Raw genomic sequence first — 25,477 nt, forward strand, 5'->3', positions numbered from 1 at the left:
TTGCAGTTGCATCTGAAAATGTAACAGCTGATGTTGCATTGGATGCATCTTTCATACAGGGAATGGCTAGTGATAACCCTGAAAAAGCTACAGACTTCAAATGTTGGCAGCACCTTTCCTTCAGTAAGATAAACTATGCGGCTCCAGATCTCCTGTCTCTTACTTCTACTCTGAGCAAGCGAAGCTAGGAGGTTTGTCTTCTGGAGGCAATCATTTTCACCCTGTTGCTTACTACATGCATGAGACTGGCAGCAAAAGCATTGCGTTTCAAACTTATCCCCTGTCACTTCAAATGGGCTCTTCCCCTGTGCTGGGCAATTCCCTCTGCAGCTTCACTGCGCTGGGTCTCTGAATTGTAACTAACTTTTCTCACTCCAGCTTCTGCTGTTTTCTTGCTTTGTGAAGCCTTCAGCTGCTTTTTCCATCTATGGCTTTGTCCTAAGTGTTCCCAAGATTTGGCAAGGTGCTCATATTGCACAAAAGGATCATCTGGCATATAGTAATCTATTGCTGTGCGTGGTGCTTTGCTGTGGTCGGGACACTTTGAGATTCTCAAGAAATGCAGAATCAGATCTGCCATCCCTGCCTGGCGTCTTAATAAAAAACAAAAGAGAAATCTTGCTTACTGGTAGTGATTTTGATAGCTATGGGCTGTGACAGCTCGCTTTCTATATAACCTGCCCCTTCAGCCATTCCTTGAACCTGCTTCTCTTTAAATCCCTTTCTGAAGCTTGCAATGTTAGTTTATCTTTTGATCTGCATCAAAAAAAGTTCTTAAACATTTAGTGTCTGCTGTGAAACAGGACCTTGGCATTCTTTGTGCTTCACAGTCGCGCCACAGACCACCAGTCCCAGCCCTCTCGAGCTCATGAATGAGGGACAATAGACAGCAGACAGGGACAGGTACATGCAGCAAACAGATGTCAGGTTTGTCCCGAGATTTAGCAGTGCCCAGGCTGTTGTACAGTTCTTTGGTGTGCGATGGAAAAAAAAAAAAAAGGAGATTTTTGAGGAATTACAACCTCCCTGCAGTGAGAGATGAGTCAGGACCATTGAGATTAATATTGGTAACCTCCCAGTTTTCTGTATTCTTAATGCACAAGGCTCCTCTTCGGTTTCAGCATCTGAACCACTTCCCATTTTGGTCACGTTACAAACAGGAAGGCTGTCCGGGGTTTATTTTGTGGGATGTCTGCAGTTCCTCGCAAGAGGAAGGAGTTACAAAGCTGGTTCATAGCTTTGGAGGCCCAGCAGGATTTTGGGATCCACTCTTAATAAATCATAATGTTTTGTCAGAAAACACTTCAATCGTTTTCACAAGAAATTATCAACAGATGAAGTGCCCTTTCCCTTCTGCCTTTTGTGACAGGTAAAGCCACCTGCATGCGAACCCATCCCTATGCAAATGGGGAGGCTTTGCAGGGCTCTCACCTGAGAAAACAGAAACCTCTCACAAATGTCAGTGAAGGAAGAGCTGCAGTTTCTCTCCTCTGTCTACTCTGTATGAGCCACAGAGACTCCGAAGGCCCAGCCGTGCCATGAAGAAAAGACGCCAGGAGCTCTCATTACTTTCCATGCAGGGTTATGGATGCTCAGACCCTCCCCTGTGGGATTTGGTCAAAGTTCTCTGGTTCCTGGCAGGCTTGGGACATGAATGCAGACCTTGTTGCTTCCAGACTCCTTCTCCTCCTCTACTCAAGCACACTTTGCCTGGCCGTTCCTCCTTGTGGCCTCTCTGCTAGGCCCCAAATGCTCCCCATTGCACAGTGATCTATCTCACTGCTTATCTCTGTAATTTTCTTAAAAGAAACTTCATGTCTGGTTTGTATGGTTCCCAGTTCCCCATAAGGCCATTTTCCTCAGGGCTATAGGTGGAAGCAAGGCTTTCATGTTCTTCAGATGCTTTGCATGTTTTATTTTATTGGTTTTTTCCCCTGTGTTTTTTTTAAAGCATGCTCTGAAGCTGAAGCCAGTATGGGGAGGTGTATCTGTGTCTCGGCTGATTCCCTCCCTCTTCATCTCTTCGTGACCCCACTTGCAACTGAGCATACTTTCCGTTGCCTCTGTAGCTAGCAAAAGGAGTCTTTGAAATGTGACAAGCAAAAGGACTCAGACAAAGAACAGATGCTTTAAGTAAGGCTACATAAGCTGCAAAGAGCTATTTCTGAAGCAATACAGCTGGCAGATTTCTCTGACGGACTGTTCCTGTGGCTAGCTATCAGTTTTGTTCTTTGCTGTATTTAAGAAATTTCATTTATTGCTCTGGGACTAAAATGAAAATAAAATTGGGGGGAAAAAAAGACATTTTAACAGAAAACTGTTCCACTTTGCAACCTCACATCTACTTCAGCAGCACAAATAAAAGTGGGGCCAGACAGGAGCAGGCAAAGCCTCAGAAAGGTGTGACTGCGGCTGCCTCATGGCTGGCACCTAACTGTTACTAAAATCTGAGTGCAAAGAGTGTCTTCTTCAGTTCCTCTTTTGATGTAATCTTATTCAGTTTGGATTTGTCAGATGTGGAGTGCTCCAGCATTTCCGGCTGTGAGGATGGTTGTCAAATGTTGTTAAACACAGGGAGTCCTTAGAGGAAAAGAGTTGGAGGTTAGCTAGAAAGTGTCTGTGTGATTTGTTGCACTCTTTTTCTGAGAACACTTGGAAAATTTACACTTTCTGAGCAAAGAGAAAAGAGTCTCTGGAATGGCGTTCTCCCCATCTACCACCTTTCAGGATTTGCTGTGCAGTTAACTCTTTTGATTGCTCAGCATTTGCTATTTCAGCTCATTTAGCATTTGTAATAACAACATGCTGCATCCCAATAATACTTGCTACACAGTACTCTGGCAGTATGAACTAACTGGGGGTAATTCTGTGCTAGTCTGGTCCAGACAAGGTCAACAGTACAGAAAAACAGGGCATCAACAGAAACCAAATCATTGTTGGTAGAGGGGAGAAGAGATGTGCAGAATCCCTGGGCATCCTGCCATAAACCATCACTGTTTCTGACAAAAATAATATACAAAATAAAGGGGGGAACACCAAATACTCTGTGCGTGTGTGTGAGAGGGTGTGTGTGGGAAACCTCTTGCATTAAAAACTTACGATGAGGGGCGTCTGAGAGCTGACATCTCTCTTAAATCCCTGCTGTGAGTTCACTCGAGTCAATCTGTTTGCCTGTTTCAGTGTGATGTGGCACATCCACGTTGCAAGCACCAAAGGACAAGGTGGACAGTACAAACATAGACCCTAGCAGCTTTGGTTTTATTTTTTTTTTCTGTTCAAGGTATACTAAAGATGCTGATGGACAGAAGTGGAGACACTGCTAAAAATTACCTTTCAGTAACATAAGTTTATCTTTTAGTAGGTCTTTGCATCTGCATTTCTCTGTATGATACTGACTTCAACAGAGTTACAAAGTTCAGCCTTTAAGACTAGCACGCAGCAACAGGGATCATCTGTTGTGGTGTCACATGCATCCAGAAGATCCAGCTCTTAAGCCAGGATTTAGAAAAGCGTCGACATTCTTAGTGGATGGACGTGACAAAATCCACTGGGATTTTTGAAAGTTCCTGGGCGCTCAAGGCTGTTCCTTCCAGCTTGCCTGGGCTATTGGGCAGTTAATCAAGGGAGCAGAAATGGTTTGACTGTCTGGCATTGCTCTGCTTCATGCAGTCACTGCAAAGAAGCCGAGAAGTTTAAATTAGGCACCTAGATGCTCTCGTTCCATCTTCAGTTGTCTAACTGCTATTAACAGTCTGATCCTCCAGTCTTCTGCAAATTTGGGAACGTGGGTGGAAACAGATCCTGACTTTAAGGTGTGTTAATTAGAAGAGTATTTTCAAAAAGGTAGAGTGTATTTTTTTTCTTGCTTTTTAAATTCTTTAGTTGAGACCAAATTAAACAGCATTCAAAGCAAAACCAGCAGAGAGAAGATTACTGACACCAGCAGCTCTGTCAGCACAGAGAATAGCAGCAGTGCTTCTGGTGAGCTCTTTGGCAGCGCAGCGAACAGCCATGTGTGCAAAGGTAGGTACTGGACAGGAACGAGCACTGCTTCCTTCTGTATTAGCTGAGCTCAAAGCAGTTTGCATTCGTCTGGTGGGAGAGAGCTGGGGAGGGAAAAGGTTGAGGTTTTGTACGTTATTTGTAATGGCAAATTTCAATCGTTATTCCAGTCGTCATTCACTGAGATTTCTCAAAAATAAAAGCTGTCACTACAGCGTAGACCACACCATCAGTTAGACCTGCTGTCGGGATGGCTGGATGGTGCTGTAGTCAAATTTTTGATTGTTGAATAATATGTCAATGTTCTTGAACCCTTGCTAAATGTTAGGCTGTTTAAGTGTCCCTTCAAATGTCCTTTTATATTTAACTGCATTGACAGAACTGGGAACAGAGATTGCTGTCATTCTGGGTGGATCAGAGAACACCAAGCCAGATGATTTCCAGAGTGCTGAGACCTCTGTCCTCAATACAATGAAGTCAACATGGCAGAAATGCTCGAAGGTGTGTGAACCTCCTCAGAGTCTCACAGTCTGATAGGCAAGATGGATCAGAGCTCTAATGAAGAATGGAAAGTCTTGTGGTTCATATAATTATTGCTTTTTAAACTTCACAGTGATGCTGGTGATAATTCTACATATTCTAATGCAATAGTTAAATGTTACTGAGCCAAAGAGGAGGAGGAGCTGAAGAGGGAAGTGGAAGAGTGGAAGAGGAGTGGGGTTTTCATGCCAGAAGCATGCTTAGATATTTTACCGGGCAAATCTCTCAGGGCACCTTGAAACAGTACACACAAAAATAAGGAATGGGGCTTATAAGCTGTTACTTTAAATGATTTAAATAAATCTGGGGACAAAGTGAGGCTAAGCCATGTGGTCACAAAAGGTCTAGCCAGATAGATAAATACAGGAACTTCAGACAGAGAAATCATTGTCTTGAGCCAAAGAAAATGAAGTCAGTTCCTGGAGCTGATCCAAAAGGGATCACCAGAATAGAAATGTGTGATGGAGACAGAGGGATAAAAACAATTCATATACCCATTACTTGCAATATATGCTTTCTGTGTTTGGGCAGTAGTTTGGGACTAAACTTGGCGCTCTGAGGGACTTAGGGATACTGCCTTAGGTCTTGTCTAACCACCTCTGGCTTTGCCATCTGCTTTCCCCAGATCAGGTTTGCTGTGGAGCAGTATGGAGCACAGATCCAAACTGAACAGAGCCTGAAAGAAAGCTGGAACAGATTAACCGCTTTCTTCAAAGTCCAAAACATCAAGCAGCAGAGCTCACGGGCTGACATTGCAGCCACACTGCAGCATGTGTTGTGAGTACACATATCTCAAGAAGCTCCAGGAATACTCAAGTGATTCCTTCTTTCTTGTGCATTAATCCAGCCCCCTGCACCTCCTCTCTACTCTTCTTTATCTCACACTCCTCAAACCCTCATTCTTCTAATGCTTTTCTTAGTAACAGGCTCTGCCAGCTGAGGCCTGTGAATGAATCTATTGGGGGGACCATCAGGTCTACAAGGGGAAATTGCCAAGAGGCAAAGTGTGAAATCCTTCCTGGCTGACACAGGAGCTTCAGAATGAAAATTCAGTCACTTGGGTCTTGGTTTAAGCATGTGTTCATTTGTAGAACCAAGATCTTTCTCATCTTTTTCACTGATTTGCTGTATCTCTGGGAGTCATGCTCTCCCCCTTGACTCCATTTGCTTCTCAGCAGTATGACTCTAAAAATACCGACCTGCACTGTAAAAATGACCCATATGCTGCTTGTGAAGTCAGAACTACCAGTTGTGGACAGCCAATGTCCCTGGAAAGCATAAATCCTTGTGCACATTTGCCTTGCACATCTGTACTCTTGTGGGCTGGGAGCTCAATGAACATCAGCACTCTGCCACCAACACTGACATTTCTGGCTCTGCAGACGTGGCTTGTCCCATGAAATACCTCTAGGCTTCTGTTTCCACAGGGATAAAGTCTTTGAAAGCCATGACTCCAGCCAGACTGATGACAAGATAATAATTGTCATGGCATCTGGGCAAGTGTTTCTGGAAAACTATAGACTGAGAAATATGATGTACTCCCTGGAAATGGCTATGGTCAAACTCTGTCCTCCTGAGGTGAGTGGGAAGCACCATCAAAGCCACATATATAGCGGAGTGATGTTTCCGTCCATCCCATGTGTCTGCTCTTATGCTTTAGCAGTGGGTGGAAGAAAAAGTAGTCATGCATTAGCCCCGCAGGATGTCCAGTCTGAGATGCCCTGGCTCCTTTGGTTCACTTCGGCCTCCATCTTCTTGATGCCAGAGATTATATTGAAGGAGGTTAAAGAATATATCCTAGAAACAAAGATGCTTAAGTTGTATATGTCTTGTGGCTCTAGAGCTTTTGTTAGTTTTTTTCTATGCAAATACGGGCTTTCTATGGAATTTAGGATCAGGGTTGCTTTACCAAGCTCTCAGGAAACTCCCTTTTCAGGTTTTTTAAGGGCAATTTGGGAATTTGTTGTTTTTTTTGTCTGTGTATGAAACGTGTTCAATCTCCGTGTCTGATGGCATTTCTCCCTAGATTGGAGAATTCATTGGCAACCAGTGGGTCCCAGAGGAGTTGCAGAAGTTGGAAGTGACTGGTTCATCCTGTCCACATATAAAGATTTTGACAGTTTCCTTTTGGAGTTGGAGAGAGAGACTCTGAGTGATTCAGGTACAAGAAATCCCACTCCTGACACATCTATCTTCTCTGTAACTTCTAGAATGGATCTGTGATGGTGGGTAATTTCATTGCTCAAGGAATGTAAATACATCTCCAGATCTTAGCCTGTTCTCGTAGTCACTTGCCCAGCAACAGCAAAACAAATAAAAGTGATTTCCGTTACACTAGTAACAGTCCCCCTCAGGCAGCCAACTGATTCCTCCCACAATGGCAGGAATCGAGTGCTTTGCCATTGGGGTAAGTTGGGAATGTGCTTGGATCCTGTCTTCCACTTCTTGGTAGCACCAGGGGGAGAGAAAAGGAGAAACCGACTTACGTATGGTTCCAGTAAATAAGGGAAGAGGCATGTATAAAATAGGGAGGTGAAAGATAAAGCTACGGTATGAACTGATACTATAATCTACGCAGTGTCAATTATATGCCCATGTTTGTTCCTTCCTACGCCTACTACAGTCAATGCCCTGTATCCACTCGCTCTCAGACTTTGCAGAACAGAGTTATGCTTTTAGTCGGTCAGGCCATCTTGTTCTTCCTTGTACAAAGTTTAGAACAATCTTTCTAGAATGACTCAATCTAGCAAAGTACTTAACCTTCATCAAGTCTAGCTCCACAAAGTGTGATTTATATTTCCTTATCCAGGTTATTCTGGAAAATTTCAAAGTGATAAATAAAAAGTAAAAGGTTTTCTGACCTACCCACCAAACAGCAGAACTGAAGGGCCGTTCATTGCTTGTTTTCGATCGCAGTCCTTCTGACTCAGAACTAGGCCAAGAATTTAAAGCTTCCCTCTAGATGAAGTGCATGCTTAAAATTTTAAGTTTTTCAGTACAAAACTTCTGATATATTCTTATCTTGGCCAGCAAATTAGCCTGTGTGTTTGTTTGTCAACAAGGCGTTGTCTTGAAGTCTGAAGTTTGGTTTCAGACATGCTATATATCTCCTCAAATAATTTTTCTGCTATCATCTCTTTTCTTTCTTTCAGGATGGGAAAATGTTCAATTTTATGATGTCTTGTAACTTGTTGATTTCCAAAATTAATTGTTGGGTACAACAAAGGTATATACACCGAATACAGCACCAGCCAATTACATGAAGAGGTTTTGTAAAGGTTTGGCTCCAGGAGACACTGAGACTGTCCAATTCATTGGCTTCCAAAGCAATTGCTCTTTCTGGGTTTACACCTGGTGGCTAAAGCTGAGTTTTTTACCACAAACTGTTGAATGAAGTAGGTGGGGGTAAGGAGACTCTAAAGGCTGCTGCTTTTGATTGATTTTCATCTCTTCTTCAGGTGGGAGATGCCTTCAAAAAACCAAAGGCCCTAAATGAATTGTGGCTAATTGCATCTGGTCCAGATGACACTAATGTATCTCGGGTGACCAATTATTCAGCGTTAGATGGGCTACTTTCAACCCTGCAGCGGAGTATTATCGGTATAGAAGCTAAATAGCAACCTTTCTATTTAATTAGTACCTTTTGAGAAAGAAGGAGAAAGTGGCTTACCCTGTTTTTATTGCATCCTCAGGTACACAGGGATGTGCAGGTTCCAGTGCAAGCTCTGGAACATGAGCTTGTGCAAGCTGGTTTCAATGTACAGATCTTGGATAAGGTACGTGTTCTGCGTTTAACTCTGCTAAACAGCTGTATGCCGTGCTGCTGCTTTAGTACTTGTAAGCATTCAGGAGGTCGCCCACAAGAAACTATGGTGATAGAAAAGTGTGAGACCCATGCAGTGAAATCTGAATATTCAGCAGCCTTGGCTGCAAAGGGCAATGCTGATCTGATTTTGAAAAAAAACTCACGTAGTGAGCTGGGAGATGCGCAGTTGCTTCTCAGATGCTGGGCAGTCACCTTGTCTGTCTTCAATATCTGGCAGGAGCCAGCAGAACTGGCCAAGCTACAGGGTCCAGGACAGAGTGCAGGAGTTGTAAGCCAGAAAGCACTGCTCCTTACTAAACTGCTTTGCAGATTGCTGGACACAATTGCCCTGTGTTCATTACTTCTGATTTGCAGTATGTTACTTCTGCAGCGAGTCTTAACGTTTGGTGCAGTAGGGGCCTTTGACTGGTCTGGTGGAATTCTGCTGTATGATTTGGCAACCAAGACCATTGCTTTCTTGAATGAATCTAAAGAAGCCAAGAAAGCAAAACACGGTTACCTAGGTAATGAGTTTTGCCTCTCTCTGAGATCAAATGACAACCTGACTGCAGTTTTGCATAGTTTGTTTGTGTTCAGTGCAGCATGACCACTCTGACAGCGTTTACTGAAGAAGGCTGCATCCTGCAGCATCTTACTGGATTTTGAATATTTTCTCTAGCGGGGAGAGAGATTCTGATGAAAACACTCTCTGTCTCCTTATTTTGGAAGATACGATTTGTTTTCTCTTATGAGTTATAATGCCTTCTGATATTACTCTGTTAACACATGCCATTTGGTTTCACTGTGTAAGAATACTTGCAATGAAGGGCATTTTTGAGAGCTGATAAGGAGAAATATTTCACTTGTTGTGAGTGTCTGGAGAAGAAATAGCTTGTGAATCAATACTGTTCTTGGCTTGGTGACAAATAAAGCCTCGGTTATTCACCCCAGCACTCTGCAGCCTCACGAGCCCTGTATGTCCTGACTGTAGCCTTGGCCATAAAGTCTCACCAGGTAATATGAGGTGCTGTGGACTGTTTGTGTCAGGATAATCCTTCTCTCATTACCTCCATGTTACAGAAGCCCCATAACAGATCTCCTTTTGCTTTCTATGCAGAGTATAGCGTTTTCTTCACTTCTGTGAAGGGTGATAAACCTTCCAGCTTGCACTCATAATAATTAAAAAAAAAAAAAAAAGTTTGTATATTGGATAATCACTCAGGAACTGTGACAAATGCTAAGAAAAGTCATCAAGAGTTCGAGCATGTTTTTCAGAGCAATAATTTAGTCAATTACCCAACAAGCTACTAAGAGAGGACAACCTCAGCTTTGCTGGCTTTTCTCTCGGAAAAGTTACTTCTTATTTCCTAATCAATATTTTAAGGAGATGGTCCATAATCAAAACCATGGGCCACAACAACTAGACATGGTGCAAACTCTTTGATCTCATTGAATATGTAGGTCTATGTCTCGGACCAAACTCTGTGGGCTTTTTCCTTCAGGGACGGAGTATGGCAGTGAAAATGCATGCTATTTTTGCTTCTTGTGTACAGTGTGGCTGTGGTACACACAGAATATGTATCCTTGTATGTGGCTGGAGCTCCACGGCACAGCACGAGAGGGAAGGTGTGGGTGTTTCAGGACAGCTGCTTAAAACCAACCCCGCAAGGAGAACAGGTACTGTGCTTCACTCAGGAGGGGCAGTCAGGCCAGTGGGGGCCGGGCGGGCTGCACGCATCTCCTTTGCTCAAGCAGCAGCTGCGTTTTCTCCTCCAGACACACTTATACTCTTACACAAGTGTCTGATTTAGCCAGATGTGGATTACGTAGTCTTTGTTCACTCCATAATGCTTTGGGAACATCAGAAAAAAATAATGAAATTTGGAAAAACACTGGGAAAAAAAGTTAGCTAAATGGGGTGTACTGTACTTATGTTCTGTTCTCATGGTTTATGGAGAAAGAGGTCATCAGCTGTGGTATTCTTTTTCCTCTGTCAAATTGTTGAATAATGATTTTGTTACTGCTAAACTAGTTACAGGATCTGTCCCTGAGGATGGCTGTAATAAAATAAATAATAGGAAATGATCCACATATAAGTAGATATGTGATGTTTTGTTCTAAAAATTGCCTTAGTGCTGCAAAGGACACTAATTCTACAAAGCTATATATAGAGAATTCCAGCGAAAGAGCTGCTTGTCTTCTTCTGGAGCACAGGTTGGATCTTATTTTGGATCTGAGCTCTGCCCACTTGATGTGAACCATGATGGGGTGACAGATCTTCTCCATGTTGGAGCTCCATTTTATCACATTCAAGGGGAAGAAGGAAGGGTTTACGTCTATCGCCTGGAGACAGAGGTAAAAACACTGGTAGCGTAAACACTCCATGTTGGGGATTTTCCAACCATGCCTAAGTAGTGACAAATAAAACATTCCTCCTTTGTGCTCTCACTGCGTGTGCTCTCCCTGTATGGTAGAGGACTGCAGCCTGAAGCCAGCAGTCCTGTCTTAGTCATTAGAATATAAAAGAGGAATAACTAAAGAAATAAAACCATACTGTACCTAAGGTATGCTCTTCCATGGAGTGATGAAATCATGTCTTTTGCCTGTACACAGGCAATTTGTTGGTGCAGACCTTGCTCTGCCAAGCAGAGCTCTTCGCAGCGCTACTATAAATATATGCTTGGGTAGTTGCTAAAACTTTGCTTCCCGGGACTTGTAGGAAACAAAATGTTTTGTGGGCCTAGCTACAGGATCCGTTACACCATATATAGAATATAAGTTAATTGCGGCATTTTGAATGAAAAGTGAACTTTAACAGCAGACCAGGAGAGACCCTCTTTGGTGCACTGCTCAAATTTGCTCAGGGCACGTACAGGATGGTTGGAAGCAGAAAACAACAGTCCGGGCATCTGGTAAAATTCAAATAACGTGCACCCTCTTGTGGCTTATTTCTGTAACAAGGGGGAGAAGACGGGACGGTTTCTGTTGTGAAACAAGCTGGGGATCAACTCAATCTGCTATTGATTTAAGAAAAGACAGTGCTTCAGTGCGTCCGCTTGCACAGGGCTGTCCAGAGACACTGCTCCTGGGGGAGAATTTGCACGCTCTCGATGAAGAAGGATCAAGCTTTTGTTCTGAGAGTCAGCTGGTATTTTGAACGTCTTATTACATTGTTTAGGGCTTTGTTGTTCACCTTTAAGCATTAGAAGTACGCAGCAAGATTTTTTTTTTTTTTTTCAAATGTAAGAGCTACTCATGCTACAAATGGATTTCCTTCTTGGATGTTTTTCAGACTGGTTCATTCACCTTGAAAGGACACTTAAATGTGCAGGTGACCTCTCCTTTTGCAAGGTTTGGGTTTACAGCAGCCAGCATTGGAGACATCAACAGGAATGGATAATATTTCAGTTGGAGCCCCCCTTGAAGATCAGCTTTCAGACAGTTCCTCTTTTAGCAGCATTTACATCTTTAATGGTGATAAAGACAAGATCAAGAGCTCTTTTTCTTAAGTACATGTCTTGTTGGGAATTGCTTCCAGTAGACCTTGAGAGGGAAAAGCTTGTGTTTTTGTAGCAGGGGCTGGGAGGGAAGGACTCCCACGTTTCATTTGCATTGATAGGTGAGAAATTTGCAGATGTCAGATGGTTTATGTGACTCCACAGGTTTGTAATTATTCGCCTGTCTGCTTAGGCAAAGGAGCTGGATTTAGGTGCTGCCTGTAGAGTTGCATATCCTTTTGCAAGCCTGCCCGTCCATTACAGGAAGTTGAGAGTCAATATTTTGCATCTCAGGAGTGTTACAAATTCATCCTCACAGCAGCCTCCTGAAAGGAAGTATATTTTCCCAAGGAGAGGAGAGAGATCTTGACTTATATTTGTTGATGTTTCCTGCCCTTTTAGAGAGTAAATGCCTCTGAAATGTGTTCAGGACTCCAGCATTTTGGACAATCCATTGATGGTGGCTTTGATTTCACTAATTATGATCTCCAAGATATTACACTAGGATCACTGGAGACTGTGATTGCGCTTTGGTAGGTAATAAGTGTGTTTTTTTAGTGTGCTGGGGAAATGCTTCAAAGACAAATATAGAATCTGTGTTCCAAGCACTGTGTAATGATTCTATTTTTAATTCAGCATCATAAATCTTTCCCAGTGCTAGAAATTTCATAAAATGTAAAGCCTTTAGTTCAAGTTGCAAAGGCTTTTGCTTTTGTGTCTAAAGCTTTGAACAAGTACAAGATAGTGAACATGAACTGATTAACATAGATCTAGTTTTAAGATGACCTTGATGACTGCAATTCAGCACTGATATGTAGGTCATTTAGACAGAAAAATAATTTCTTTACAAACCGTGCCTCATTTTCAATCAGATATTTGGTAGCAGAGTGACCTGTGCAGTTCGCAAAGGCTGAGACATGGCAGACAGATTTGATTTTGTTCTTGCATTTTGTATTTGAAAAAAAAAATTGTAGATAAAGAGAGAATTTGAACTGCTAGATAATGTGTTTATCTAATGGAAATAAAAACACCGTGTTTAATTCTGAATCTCTATCTGTATCTAGCCATATTGGTGTATTTTGGCTGTCTGTTCCTTCAGACTCTTGGGATTTTGTGTGTTCTGAATGTTCCCAAGCAGAAACTGGAACTTCTGTAAATAGGTCAGCCTAGTCCAGGTGAAATACCATGGAAATACTGAGCAGTTCTTATTCTTGCTGCCAGGCTTTCTTAAAACATTTTCCCTGTAATGTTTCAATTAAAAAAATTACATTTGATTCCTTTCTTGTAGCCATGTCACTTTGATTGTCTTTCCAGTGTTTTCCCAAGAGTTAAACATGAGCTCTGTAAGAAAAATGAGAAGATGGAGTTTGCTGTTCCTGTGCTGGATAGATACAGCTATCGGAAATGCATTTTCAGGTAGTAAACCAGAACACTTGCAAAGAACTTTCTCTCTTTCCAGGATGCAAAGCTTTTATGATTAAAAATAAAAAACGTGGTTTTCTTAGCCTTTGCGTGTCGTCATCTGCCCTCTGCTCCCTTTCTAGTTATCAGTACTGTATTCTAGGTAGACTCTGGGCCAGGTTTTCCCCAAACAGATGCTTATATCTTGTTAAGAGAATCTCATCACTAAGGCCTAAACTCAGATCTTTTTGCTTTACTTTTGACCGCAACATTTCTCCTGTACCTCTGTATAAAACGAGATTAGATGCTACCTGGGAAGAAGGCAGATGGTTTGTGTTTTGTGAAGTACTTTTCAGATATTGAGCTCTCCACTAGAACTTATATTAAGACTTATTATTTGAATGGTTTATTTGGTAGTAACAACTATATAATTTTCTAATGAAGGAATTTTAAAAATAATTAAAATGATGTATATATTTTTTTAGTTTTAGTTGTTTGTTTCAAATTGAATTATTTGGGAGTCTGCAAACTTCTAATAAACTTAAAGGTTAAGTTTGATATCCTGTCTCCTGGCTTGCAGTTTAGTAGCAGGATTCCTACAAGCTAATCTAGCTCTTTTTCACAATTAGTCTGAAATTGAAATCACAGCTTCTGAAAAAAATCCATAAAGCTCTGTAAAGAGGCAGCTTTTTGCTACTTAATAGGAGTCTTTACCAGAATTCAATATTTATTTAGCTATCCATAAAGCATAGGACAGAGAAGTAAGGACAACATTTAGCACTGAGCAATAATGAACACTAATTACTATAGTCACAGTACTTTTAGGGATTATGATGTTGATGGTACATTTATTTCCTAAGAATAATTCATGAGATTCTTGAGTGTTGGTCAACATTGCTTAGTACTTATGTACACAACATCTAATTACTAATTATCATTGAGAGTCTGCAAAAATATCATCCACAGATAGTAGATGTTTATCGGTGAATAAAACTATTGCTAAAGGAAGTAACCTAATCTCTACAAAATAGCATGCATATAAACTGGCACAGCATATGAACTTATTTATTCATCTCTGAAAAAGAAATTAGTATTATTGCCCTGTGGCAATCCAGGCGTAAACAACTGGCATTTCTTTAACAAAACCTTGTTCCCAGTGAAGACTTTTCATGTTATTGTTAATAGTTCTCCTGGGAGTTGAATTACAAACCATCATCAATTTAGGACTGATTTATCACTAAAGGGTCTTTTATTTGCAACTTCCCCTTAATTGAGGTCATGGGAATTTTGGTTTCCAGAGAATGTATGTGTATATGTAAAGATACTCTGAATCTGCTACCTTAGAAAAATTAGTACTGTTAAAATCTAACTTGTTCTGTGTTTGCTTTCAGTTGCCTTACAAGGACTGCAACAACAAGACCATCTGTACTGCTCATTTAACTTTGACAGATCAGATTCTGTGAGTCATAGTAGTTTTATTATCCAGATTTTGCATTTAGCGTTCTCATAAAATGTCATCTTTGTGCATAAAACGTTTTCTTCAAATTCTCAGACAAGATGTGCTGGCCCTTTGTTTACATTACTTTCCATCCAATTCATCCTTTCCATAACAGCACATTCATACAATGCTGTAACTGTATGATTCCACAGGCGTTGCTGGGCTGTTCTAGGAAATCTCAGAGGAAAGACCAAGGTTTAAACAACTATAGTCATCCTAAAATTACAATTCTGGCATTTAATTGTGAACATGTGATTTTGGTTTAGGCTGGTGCACAGCATAGCACTACAGCAAAGAGTTGCTCAGTTTATATAGCCTTTGACAAAACAGCCGCATCGCTTCGTAAAAATTTACCCTGGAGATTCACTGAAAAGCTAATCAAGTGGAACAATATTTAAAGCCTATCTTGATGTAGAACAGAAACGATAAAATATTACATAAAGTTTGGAGATGACTGCCTTTGATATTAAGAAGGAAGCATTTTCCTACACACCCTGAAGGATACTGAATAATTAATCGGGCTATTCCATTTTCCTGTGTGTAAAATCATTTTTAGGGAGTAATTACCAGAACCAGAATGGTTCGGGCCTCTTAGTGAATAACAACCCTTAAAAATTACATGTCGCCCATCTCATTTTTCTGTCTGCTTCTGGAAAGGAGTTAGTCGTGGGCCACACTAGAGAGTGACCATGAGTGTTTCACTAATGAACAGTGGAGATAACTCAGACATGACAACGAGGGGCTTGAACTATCCTAAAAAACTGCTTTGTAAGGTGACTGTTGAGGTAAGCTCACAGAACAACTTTTCAGCTAGCAGCGGACTGCTGAAAGAAAACCCAAAGCAGTCTGCTGTTCATTTACTACCTAAATAAATCTTGAAGTAAGGTCCAGGGAAGTGAAGGAGCGTTTCAGTTGTTAGGACTAGAGCCTGAATACTGGATTTATCTGATTTAAGATTCCCGAGCTTTTATGGGGCTATTTGTACCTAATTTGTTTTATGGGAGCAGACACAGACTGCATTTAATTTCCCAGCCTGTTTTTATTCAACGTTAAAGAGCATTCCTATTCTGTTGGCAGCCATCCTCTCCTGCTGTTCAGTGTGGCCAACCAATAGCATTAACTCCTCTAGTCTTATCCTGTAACTGCAGAATTGGGCATCCAGTATTCAAGAAGATGACTGCAAGTAGAGATCGTTATTTTCACTTTTCACCCTACCTCTAAATGATAGTTTGAGTAGCTGCTCTTGCATCCTCTCTCTATAAAATTTGGCCAGGGCCTTTATTCCTTCAAATTCAGCTTATGGCTGGTGTGCATTTTCTCAAGGCAAGAGATAATTTTCATATTCCTGCATTTTACTCAATGTCCAATTTCTCCAGAAGGGAATGATGAGCAGAAAATGCATCACCCATCATGTTTTAACAGTACCCTGGTGAGTTAAAGAGTATTTACAGGGTAGTCAATATTTTGTAATGTCTTTCTCTTCCCTCAAAATGGGCAAAATTTTCAGTAATTTGGCAATTAGATGAAAGCATATTCCAAAATAAGTCTGCAATCACTGTTAATGTCACCAAGTCAGTTTTACTACTTTCACCACAAACTACACTGTGAACTAGAAAGAAAATACCAGAACCCATACTCAGTGTCCATACTATTTATCAGTCACTGGATACAGCTGTACTTGTCCTGTTCAACCTTCTAAAGCATTTGGATCCACGTGAACAGTCTTTCCTTCCCTTATGATAATTTTAGCTTTGCTCATACTTCATTATTTCAGTAAAAGTTAGAGCACCCTTTGAGGTCCTAATTTAAGTGTAGTACATGTTTAGAATCTTGTGTTTCTGAAATGGCAAACTGGGTTCTGACATCCTCCTTCCTTAGCAGAGAGGACAAATGAGTACAGTATCTCATCCAGCTCTGTTCCGAGTAAAGCTTTCCTTCCAAATGCTTGGGATGAGAACATATGTTCAGGGCATTTTTCTTGATTGAGGCCTTTCTACTGTGGGGAAGTTACCATCCAGATTCCTTTCTGGTCACATTCTTCCCATTAAGATGTATGGGGACTGACTAGGACACAGCATTTTTAAACAGAGAGCATCTTCAAAAAGGAAATAAGAACTCATCTCTGGCAGCTACACTGCATTGCAAGCAGTTTTAAGACAAAGGTTTCTATATTAATTTAATATCCGGTTTTGTAAGGGGTAGAAGCTTTAATTTTGATGAATGAAAGCATATGCACAAATTAGCGTTGTTTTGTGGGGAAACATTTCAAGGCAATGGCAGCTTTTAAAATCTGTAGTAGTAAAGGGCTACACCAACACTACTGTACCATGTCACGAAGTGGGCTGGCACCTCTCCTTTCCTTAATTACTGCCACTCTGCTTCCATCCCTCTTATACAGCCAATATTAGCAGTTCTCAAACTGTAGAAGTAAAGGACCAAGGCAGGCAGATAATAACCTTGTTTCATCCATCCGGCCTTTTTTTTTAAGCATAAATGAAAATAGCACCATTCTGACTGAAGAACACGTCCTTGATGTCAGATATGCATTCACTGCAGTCCTTGCCAAGTCAGCTTTAAGAATATTCAATTATAGTGCATTACTTTAGTCAATTAGAGGAAAAAGGATTGAGAGGATGCCTGGTAAGATTCCAATACAATTTCCATCTTAATAATTTCAAGCACTGCAGATTGTCAAGTCATTTTCTGTGGTATTAGACAGCTAAAGAGTCTGGAAGACAGAACAATAAAACCATATCACAGGCAGGGGGTACCTTGGGTCTCTACCTGCTTAGCTTGTAAAAAATTGAATTCAAGATAGGTTCAAAGATGCATCTAATTGATAGACTGCATATATACACATATACATAGACAGACTGCATAGATGGCATTCCAGTTATAACAAATCTGATGATGCTACTTCTTAATTACTTAATGCATCTGGGTCATCGGATGTACTAATTTTTAATAATAATCTAATTCACTTTTAACATTTGATTTATCATTCTCTTTAGACCAGTTTCTCTAATGTACATGAACATTGGCGAAGGACTTCTTGAAAACAAAGAATTCAAATTTAATGTAAGTATAGCTTCAAATTCAGGCTACCTGATCCATCTGCAATAAGGACTAAAGAACACTTATTACCACGTGCATTTTCTTCTGTAGATAAATGGAGAAAATTGCTTTAACACTACCATCAAGTTACAGATTTGAGTTCCTATCAGTATACAAGGTCACAACGTAATAACGGTCAAAAATGCATCAGGAACAGGTACTTTTTTCTTATTTTTTTCCTAATCCAGTACTTCTTCACTGGTCCTTACAGAGAAAAAAAAATACTATTGCAGATTAGAGTGTTTTTAAAACCTACACTACAGAAGTGTTACATATTGACATTTTGTAGCATCATTCCAGGTACAAATTTTGCCAAACTGAACAAGAGTTCGTTTTTAAAAGTAAGTCAAAAGGTGGCTCAATTGGGCTAAGAATATTTACCTTTGTCCTCACTGTCTAGAATTGTATTTTTTTTTTTTTTCTTTAAAGACAATATAGTAAGGAAAGAACTTTTAATAATCCAAGACTAAAAGGGCAAGAAAACTTCTGTGGCATTTAAAACATTACTTGACCACAAAGGAGTCCTTTTCCCCCCTTCTCAAACGTCAACTCTCTTCTCTCCCCCCCATCACCCCTCAAAAAAAAGAACATATCTAAACATCTTAAAAGAAGACGACTTTGGGGGTTGTTTTTTGTGTTGTTTTTTTTTTTTTTTTTTTTTTTTTTAACATTTTTGATAGTGTATTATACACATCATAACACTTCTTCACTGTGCTAACATTGAAAAAGATCATACATAAAAAAGAACAGAGGAGAAAGGCAGTATCAGTGACTTAGTTCTTGGGAACATTGTGCTCCCATGCTCACTGGAAAAGGCTGCTGTTCTGTAAAACTTCATTGGCAGACCCAAAGGTCAGCACTTCTTTGTGGAACTTCACGAGCTGCTGCTTTATTTTCCTCATGGCAGTAGTTGATTCCTTTTTCCTGTAGCTCATATGTTTCAAAAGTTTATCTGACAAGTAGTGCAGCCAGAGGACGTTGCTGTGTGGATGATAGTCAGTCCAGCTGTTTGAGTTCTCCGCTTTCATGTGCCTATAGATATCAAACTGGTAGTCCCCTGTGCCTTGGAAGAGTTCTTCATCAGTGGAAAGGTCACAAAACACAGTTAACTCGTCCTTCTCCAGCCGAGACAAGGTGTAATCTATGATGTTGACGTGAATCCCTGCTGTGGGGATTGTGTGCGTTGCCCCATTCAACACATAAGTAAGCTCCTTTATGGCTGTTTTCTTTATCAGCACGTTCCCCCAGTGCAAGTCCCTGTGCTCGAAGCACAGTTCCTGTTCTGCCACCGCCAGGGAAGCAGTGACCTGGTGCAAAATGCTTTTTGCTGATGCCACTGAACTTAACCTGTTTCTCATATGCTCCAAGTCACTGCCTCCAAATTCAAACTCCAGAACCATGAAGAGCTGCTTGTCCCCAAAAAGGTCTGGACGATCATTTTCTGATCCCGTTACTTTGTGGTATTTGTCCCAGGCTTCCAGGAGATACTTAGGATAGGCCCCTTGAACGCAGTGCACAGAGTACAAGCTGATGAACCCAACAGTCCTATTGACAGACTCTTCAGACAGAAGACTGAGTTCTTTTGAAATTATGATCTCGGGCAGAATCTCTCCAAAGCTCTTTTGAGCTTCACCATTTACTTTTTCAGTCCCCTCAATGGGAATTATTTTTAAGGCCACAGGTCCTCTTTCACTGTCGATCTGGAAGACCTCTCCGAACACCCCTTCTCCAATTTTCTTGCAGTCTTTCATCTTATCTAAAGGAATGCATTCCTCAAAAGCGATAGGCCCCTCTTGGTGGCATTCCCCAAACACCTTCTCTGCATCCGTAAGCATTAGCTCCAGCACAGAAGAGGAATTGCTGGGAGCCAGCAGGATCATGGAGGAAGTAGACCAAGTGCAGCACTGAGCCATACCAGCTGATCGGGTCGCGTGTTGCCCCGAAAGCGGGCATTTCACAGAAGGGGTAGAGAGGATGCTGTTGCAGAAGCTCTCTTCTGTGGTAACTTTCTTCTTTTTATGGAAGGACAAAGATGCTTGAACTCTACCCCAGGAATAGGAGCTATTGAGGAATGAACAGCCATTGTCTCTTTTTTCTACAGGCATCTCCAGAACACCCTTCTTCCTTCCTCTTTGCCTCATCTGTGGTCTGAAAAAGGAGTTATTAGGCTGCTGCTGTCTCTTATTTTTGTGCCTTTTTGGACGGAGCCTTGTTTGCCTCCCCCACCGGCTGGCACTGAAGCCGCTGATGCAGGCTTTTCTACAGGTACTTCCCTCTCCAGAAACGACCCCGGTACTTTTATGTTTATTCTCCAAGATGCCTTGAAGGCCTAAAGGAGATACTGGCTGCTGGCAGACAGGTTGAATACCTGCCTTTTTGTTGTGTTCCGTGCTTGTCAGCCACATTGGCACTTCTTGAGGGTCCAAGACCACCACTGGCATAAGCTGGTACTTCTTGGTTTTGCCTCTCTGACAACGCAAACTTCCTTTCGTTGAATCTCTCCTTGAGTCATCACTTGGTTCATCAGAAGTGGCACCATCGTACGGTGCAGAGTGCTGTGGCTCACTGTTAACAGGAATCAGTGCTGCCTGAGGAGGGGACGTGACTTTCTGCGGGCACGGGGCAGCTTGTCCCCGGCAGGGTCCCCGCGTTGATGCCCTCAGAACCCTGCCGGATTTTTGCGACACCGCGCCCGGCTCCCCGCTCCTGCCCGTGCCTTCTGGAATGGACCCTCCAGCCACCCCTTCCCTGGCGCTGCCGTCAGCGCCCAGCGATGGCGGGAGCTGCTCCGAGCCTCCCTGAGGTGACTCCAGCGAGCTCAGGGCGCTGCCGGTGCAGGCGGGCCGCTGCCTTCGCGGCGGCGAGTAGAGCTCCAGGCTGCCGCCCAGCGCCGAGCCGCCCTCCGCGGTGGTGCTGAACAGGACGAGGGAGCTGAGCTCGGCCGGCGGGGCCCGGCGGCGGGGCCGGCGGCGGCGGGCGCTGCCGGGGGACGGCCACTGCGGGGTGCTGCAGAGGAGGGGGCGCCGCGCTCCGCGGGACGGGCCCTGCCGGCGGCGGCGGGGGCGGGCGGGGGACGGGGACGGGGAGGAAGAGGCGGCGTCGAGGACGGGCGGCTCCGGCGGACGGTTCTCCTTCTCGGCGGCGGCGCCTCCGCCGCGGCGGCGGGTCCGCAAGCGCCACGGGCGGGCGGGGCGCTTACCCGGGGACTGGCGGGGGCGCTTGCCGGGCGGCGAGTAGTCGGGGTCTTCCGAGGGGGCGGAGAGGGCGCTGGAACCGGCCGAGGTCGAGCTGAAGAACCGCTTGGGGTCCCGGGGCGGCGAAATCCATCGGTCGGGCGGCGGTAGCCAGCGGAGGTGCCTGCCGCGCCGGGAGTAGGTGCGGAGCAAGCGCGGCTGAAGCGGCATGGCGGCGGCGGCGGCGGCGGCCCCAGGCCCGGCCCCGCCTGAGAGGGAGCCGCGACGCCCGCCCGCCTTGGTTTCAAACGGCGTATCGCGAGAGCACGGCGGGGGGCGGACACGAGAGGACGGCGCGGCCCCGCCCAGCATGGGGGCGGGGTCAGCTGGCAGACCCCGCCCCGATGGCCAGGCCCTGCCCCCAGTCGGCCAGGCCCCGCCCACCAGCAGCTGCACACCCACCCCCCGCGGTTTTCCCGCGCGTTGTGCCCACGGGCGCCGTGAACGCGCGATTCCCGCAGGCGGCGGAGCGGCGGGGTCGACGGTGAACGGGTGTCGGGTCTGCGGCAGCACTCCGGCAGCACAGAGCCGCAGACACCCGTGGCAGCCGGGGACTGAGCCTCCGCTGCATTTGAGGGCATTCGGGACGAGCAGTGTCAGTGCATGCACTGCTCCATCTGCCCTGACGGGGTCGGTATCACTGTGACAGCAGAATTGTCTTTAAACAGCTCACACCAGGTGTGCACAGAACACCGCGCTCCCCGGCCTTTGCTAAAACCTGTGGCCCACCCGAACCCCAGGGTAAAGGGGCCTTCTGCATCACAGTGGAGACGTTGCTCTTCCACGTGTGATGCTATTTTCTGACCCTGCAGGGCAAGGCTGATGTTTTATTCATGGCAGTGTCTCCTGCGAGGCACTCAGCACTTAGAAGAGATGCTGCGGTCCTCTTCCTTCAAAAATTGCCCCTCGTGAAATGACACTGGCAGTACCGCAGGCATTCATCGTTCCAGACAATTTCTCACCAGCGATAGTGACGCATAAGGTTATATACACAAGACGCAGCTTGGTGGCAGCACCGTACAGCGTGGTGCTCACAGTCTGAATAAGGATTTGCTGTTGCAACACGTTCTTCTGAAAAGTCTGAAAAGCAACTGATGCTTTGTTCCTTTTATTTCTTTCTCCATAGTTTCTACAAAGCAGAACTGCTCTGGTGGTCCCTGGAAAAATCACCTTCAACGGAGAACTACGTCTGGGCCTGAAAGAAGAGAATCGTAACGCTGAGGTGTTACCATCACGTACGTAGGGAGCTTGGTCCTTCTCTTGGGGCAGAAACAAGTGAGAAATCCAGATGTTTTTGCTGAATCTAGAGAACCGATCAAGTTCCCAGAGTTCTGGACCTTTTGAAGCAAACATCTGTTTTGCCATTGAATTTAGTGAAATTGGGGTTTTGACTGTAGGATAAAAGCAGAGGGACGATATTTGCTAGTGCAGATCAGAAAAGTTTTTAGGGTTCTGTATTGTATTCTGTTTGACACTTGTGGCTAACACAGAGGCCTCCCATCCTCTCAGGGATTTCAACATGAATATTCCTTCTCTTTCCCTAGTGAAGACATGCTCTTCTTTAATGTGAAAGACCATCACTGGTCGCTACTGCAATCACTGTAAACTTGTAAAGAAGACTCAGTAAATTTAACTCCCTTGACTAGGCTTGCAATGAAAAAAAGTATTTCATATTGTGTTGCAAAGTATCTGAGTAGGTGGGCTGATGGTGCATCTAGCGTAGTTTAAAGGTTGAACGCTGGCTCAGGCTATGTAGCTTTCTCAGTTAAAAGCTAACCATGAGAAAATAACTGGGGTCCAATATGGTATATGCTGAGTTGGCTTTGATTCAGTTCCAGATTACTCTTGTCTTCCTGAAAGATGAAGTGTTTGATCCCTTGCCTGTTACCATAGGAAGCTCTGTTGGTGGAATTCTCTCGCTGGCGTTTGTTATTCTGCTCCTCTGGAAAGTGGGTGGCATTAATGCACACACAACAAAACAGAAATCTTTTTGTTAGATGTTTTAACATTTTTTAACCTCTAAGTAGGAAAGCGATATTTTCAAATGCGCACTGAAGAACATCTGCCGCTTCCTGTTGTAAAACCTCAGTCTTACATTTTTAGCTCTTCTGAGCATTTCAGTATAACCTCTCAAGTCCCATTTTAAAGCTCTTTGCAGAATATTTGAACGTTATGAAGTATTTATTGATGTTCTGAGGAGTCGTGAACAATGTAGGCCTTCAGGCTTACAGCTCTGCAAGAAATCGTACCTGGGTTGCATCCTGCCTGCACTCATTCACTTATTGTAACCCTGAGAAGGAAAATTAATTTTATATTGTTTTAAGAAAAAGCAAAAATTAATGCATACACAAAAACTTAAGAATCGATTTTAATTTTTTCCCCAGTGTGGCTTTTTCAAAAGAAGCTATAGAATTATGATGGAGCGAGAAAATACATCCTGAAGACTAAGCTGGCCAAAGCAGAAGCTCTGTATTATTTCACCGGCTTTTTGGAAAAAAAAGTCTCTCTTTAACAGAGTCAAAGTCTGGCTGAGATGCAAAACAATTTATATTCCCTGGTAGATCCATGACTCGCTCCGGATCTTGGGACTCTCCCAAATTGCTGTTTTGACCATAGGGCCCAGCTCTTTTGGGCAATCCGGTTGCCTCCTTGTTTAATTTGAATGGACTATTTATCATAGAGGGACTGCCTGGTATTGATAAACTAGACTCCCCATGAGAACTTTTGCTTTCATATAGATATGCTAGGAAAATTTCATCGTGGAGCCTGTTATATTTACGTGTTGGATTGCAGTCTTAGTTGCTGTGAGGCTGAGTGGTTCTCAAATTGATTTTATTGCTGAGTAGCTTTGGAACAGATTGAAATAGAAATAGATTAGGAGAAGTTTCCCATCCTGCTATTGCTAATGAAAATGGAGGGACAAGCATTTTGCATATACATGTATATACATATATATCAATGTATATATATACACACATTTGTGCGTTTTAACACAGTAAAGTATGTCCCTTAATCTTTCTGGTTCTTGGAATCAGAAGAGTGTGTATGTGATGATTGGTTTTTTTTGTACCTCAGAATCTTATTTCTGATTTTCCATTTTCAGTTGCTTTCAAATCCTGATTTGGTGACAAATCAAAACTTGTATGATGGTCCTCGTTGCCAGTTCAGGCAGACGCCTCCTGTATCAGGAGGTACGTCCCCAAGCGGATGTGGTTCACCACCCGGAGCCAAGGGCAGAGCCGAGCAGTGAGCTGCAGTGTTGCCATCCACCCTGCTGCAGGTGTGCCAGAAAGTAGGGTGAATGATGAGCAATCTCATCGTATCAGATGCAGATTATCAGTAATTGCAATTTACACGGTTTGGGGAAAGAAGGTGCCTGGCCAAACCCCGTGGCTGGCGTTAGCCAGTGCCAGGCGTTTTCTTGCCCAAGCAATGAAATGATCTCAGCCCCCTCAGGTGTTGGCTGTTTCCAAAGAGGGACAAGTACAGACACTTGGTACTATTCCTCTCTGTGGCTTTCTCTGTCCCTAATTGTGTAGTTGGTTTATTTCTGTCGTGTTTGGCTAGCCATAAACCCCACAAATCTAACGTGTGTTTACACACAGCAGTAGATTAAACAAAGATTTTTCATTCAGACCTTCAGAAGGCAAAACAGTTCCTGTCTCCTTTGGCTTAACCAATATTGCCTGATGGAAAACTAAAGTTAACAGGCAAACTGTGGCCTTTGTTGAAGTTTCCTTGTAAAACTCCTGTCTAGTGCCCAGGTAGTGCTATTAATACGTCTCTTCAAGGCTATTACAGGGATCACCTTCCTGACGGGATGGGCCTCCTACGGGCTGTGCGAGCCTGGCTAAGTCCTAGCTCTAAATTTGGCAGAAGTTAAAGGTGCTGAGCACACTGGCCTGCCTGCTTAGGGCAAAAGTGCGAGGTAGCACAGCAAGAGACTCTTTGAGTAACATAGGACCCTTGTGTGACTTTCAACAGTACAGGAGAGAGGTGCAGAGGTCTCGCGCTGGCATCCAGCTCAATCAGCAGCTGCAGCCATTCTTCTGGCTTAAATTTCTTTCTCTCCCATCCCTGGCTGATTGTAGAGTTCCTTGGAGCTGCATACACAGAGTGAGTCACTCCAAATCTGCTCCCAAGTGCCAGCTTTTGAGGTGAGAGCTCAAAAAGGAAATTATTGCCTGAACCAAAGAACCATCTGTGTCAGGGGTTTTGTTGTAACAGCTCTGTGCTGTTTGGAAAGAAAAGTGCTTTGCCTGGTCTGAACGGCTGCACTGTCGCCCCGCTTTGTGTAAAAAATTATTTTTTTGTAGTGTTTTTAATTGCATCTTCTTTAAAAAGAAATTCTTGCAGGAAAAGCCTGACCGTGCACTGCACTGGCTGC

General features: G+C 43.3%; 2 protein-coding genes across 2 annotated transcripts; one reads left to right on the forward strand and one right to left on the reverse strand.

Annotated features, from left to right (window-relative positions):
* Positions 1-62: 62 nt before the first annotated feature.
* Positions 63-14,708, forward strand: ITGAE (integrin subunit alpha E; the record flags this gene model as incomplete). Its single annotated transcript, XM_082492935.1, is given in 19 exon segments — positions 63-123; positions 3,883-4,023; positions 4,382-4,503; positions 5,168-5,319; positions 5,970-6,120; positions 6,569-6,611; positions 6,614-6,703; positions 6,897-6,949; positions 8,001-8,142; positions 8,260-8,318; positions 8,739-8,878; positions 9,901-10,024; positions 10,562-10,702; positions 11,640-11,734; positions 11,736-11,853; positions 12,247-12,363; positions 13,133-13,238; positions 13,241-13,260; positions 14,637-14,708. Coding segments are annotated over 19 exon segments (1,947 nt in total).
* A 3,786-nt stretch (positions 14,709-18,494) lies between these two features.
* HASPIN (histone H3 associated protein kinase) lies at positions 18,495-21,261 on the reverse strand (the record flags this gene model as incomplete). Its single annotated transcript, XM_082493045.1, has 1 exon — positions 18,495-21,261. One exon carries the CDS (start codon positions 21,259-21,261, stop codon positions 18,661-18,663), a length of 2,601 nt encoding a protein of 866 aa, XP_082349171.1. The 3' UTR covers positions 18,495-18,660.
* Between the last annotated feature and the right edge of the window lie 4,216 nt (positions 21,262-25,477).

The sequence above is a fragment of the Vanellus vanellus genome (assembly GCF_965231255.1).
Source record: "Vanellus vanellus genome assembly, chromosome: 19".
In the NCBI taxonomy this organism is placed as follows: Eukaryota; Metazoa; Chordata; class Aves; order Charadriiformes; family Charadriidae; genus Vanellus; species Vanellus vanellus.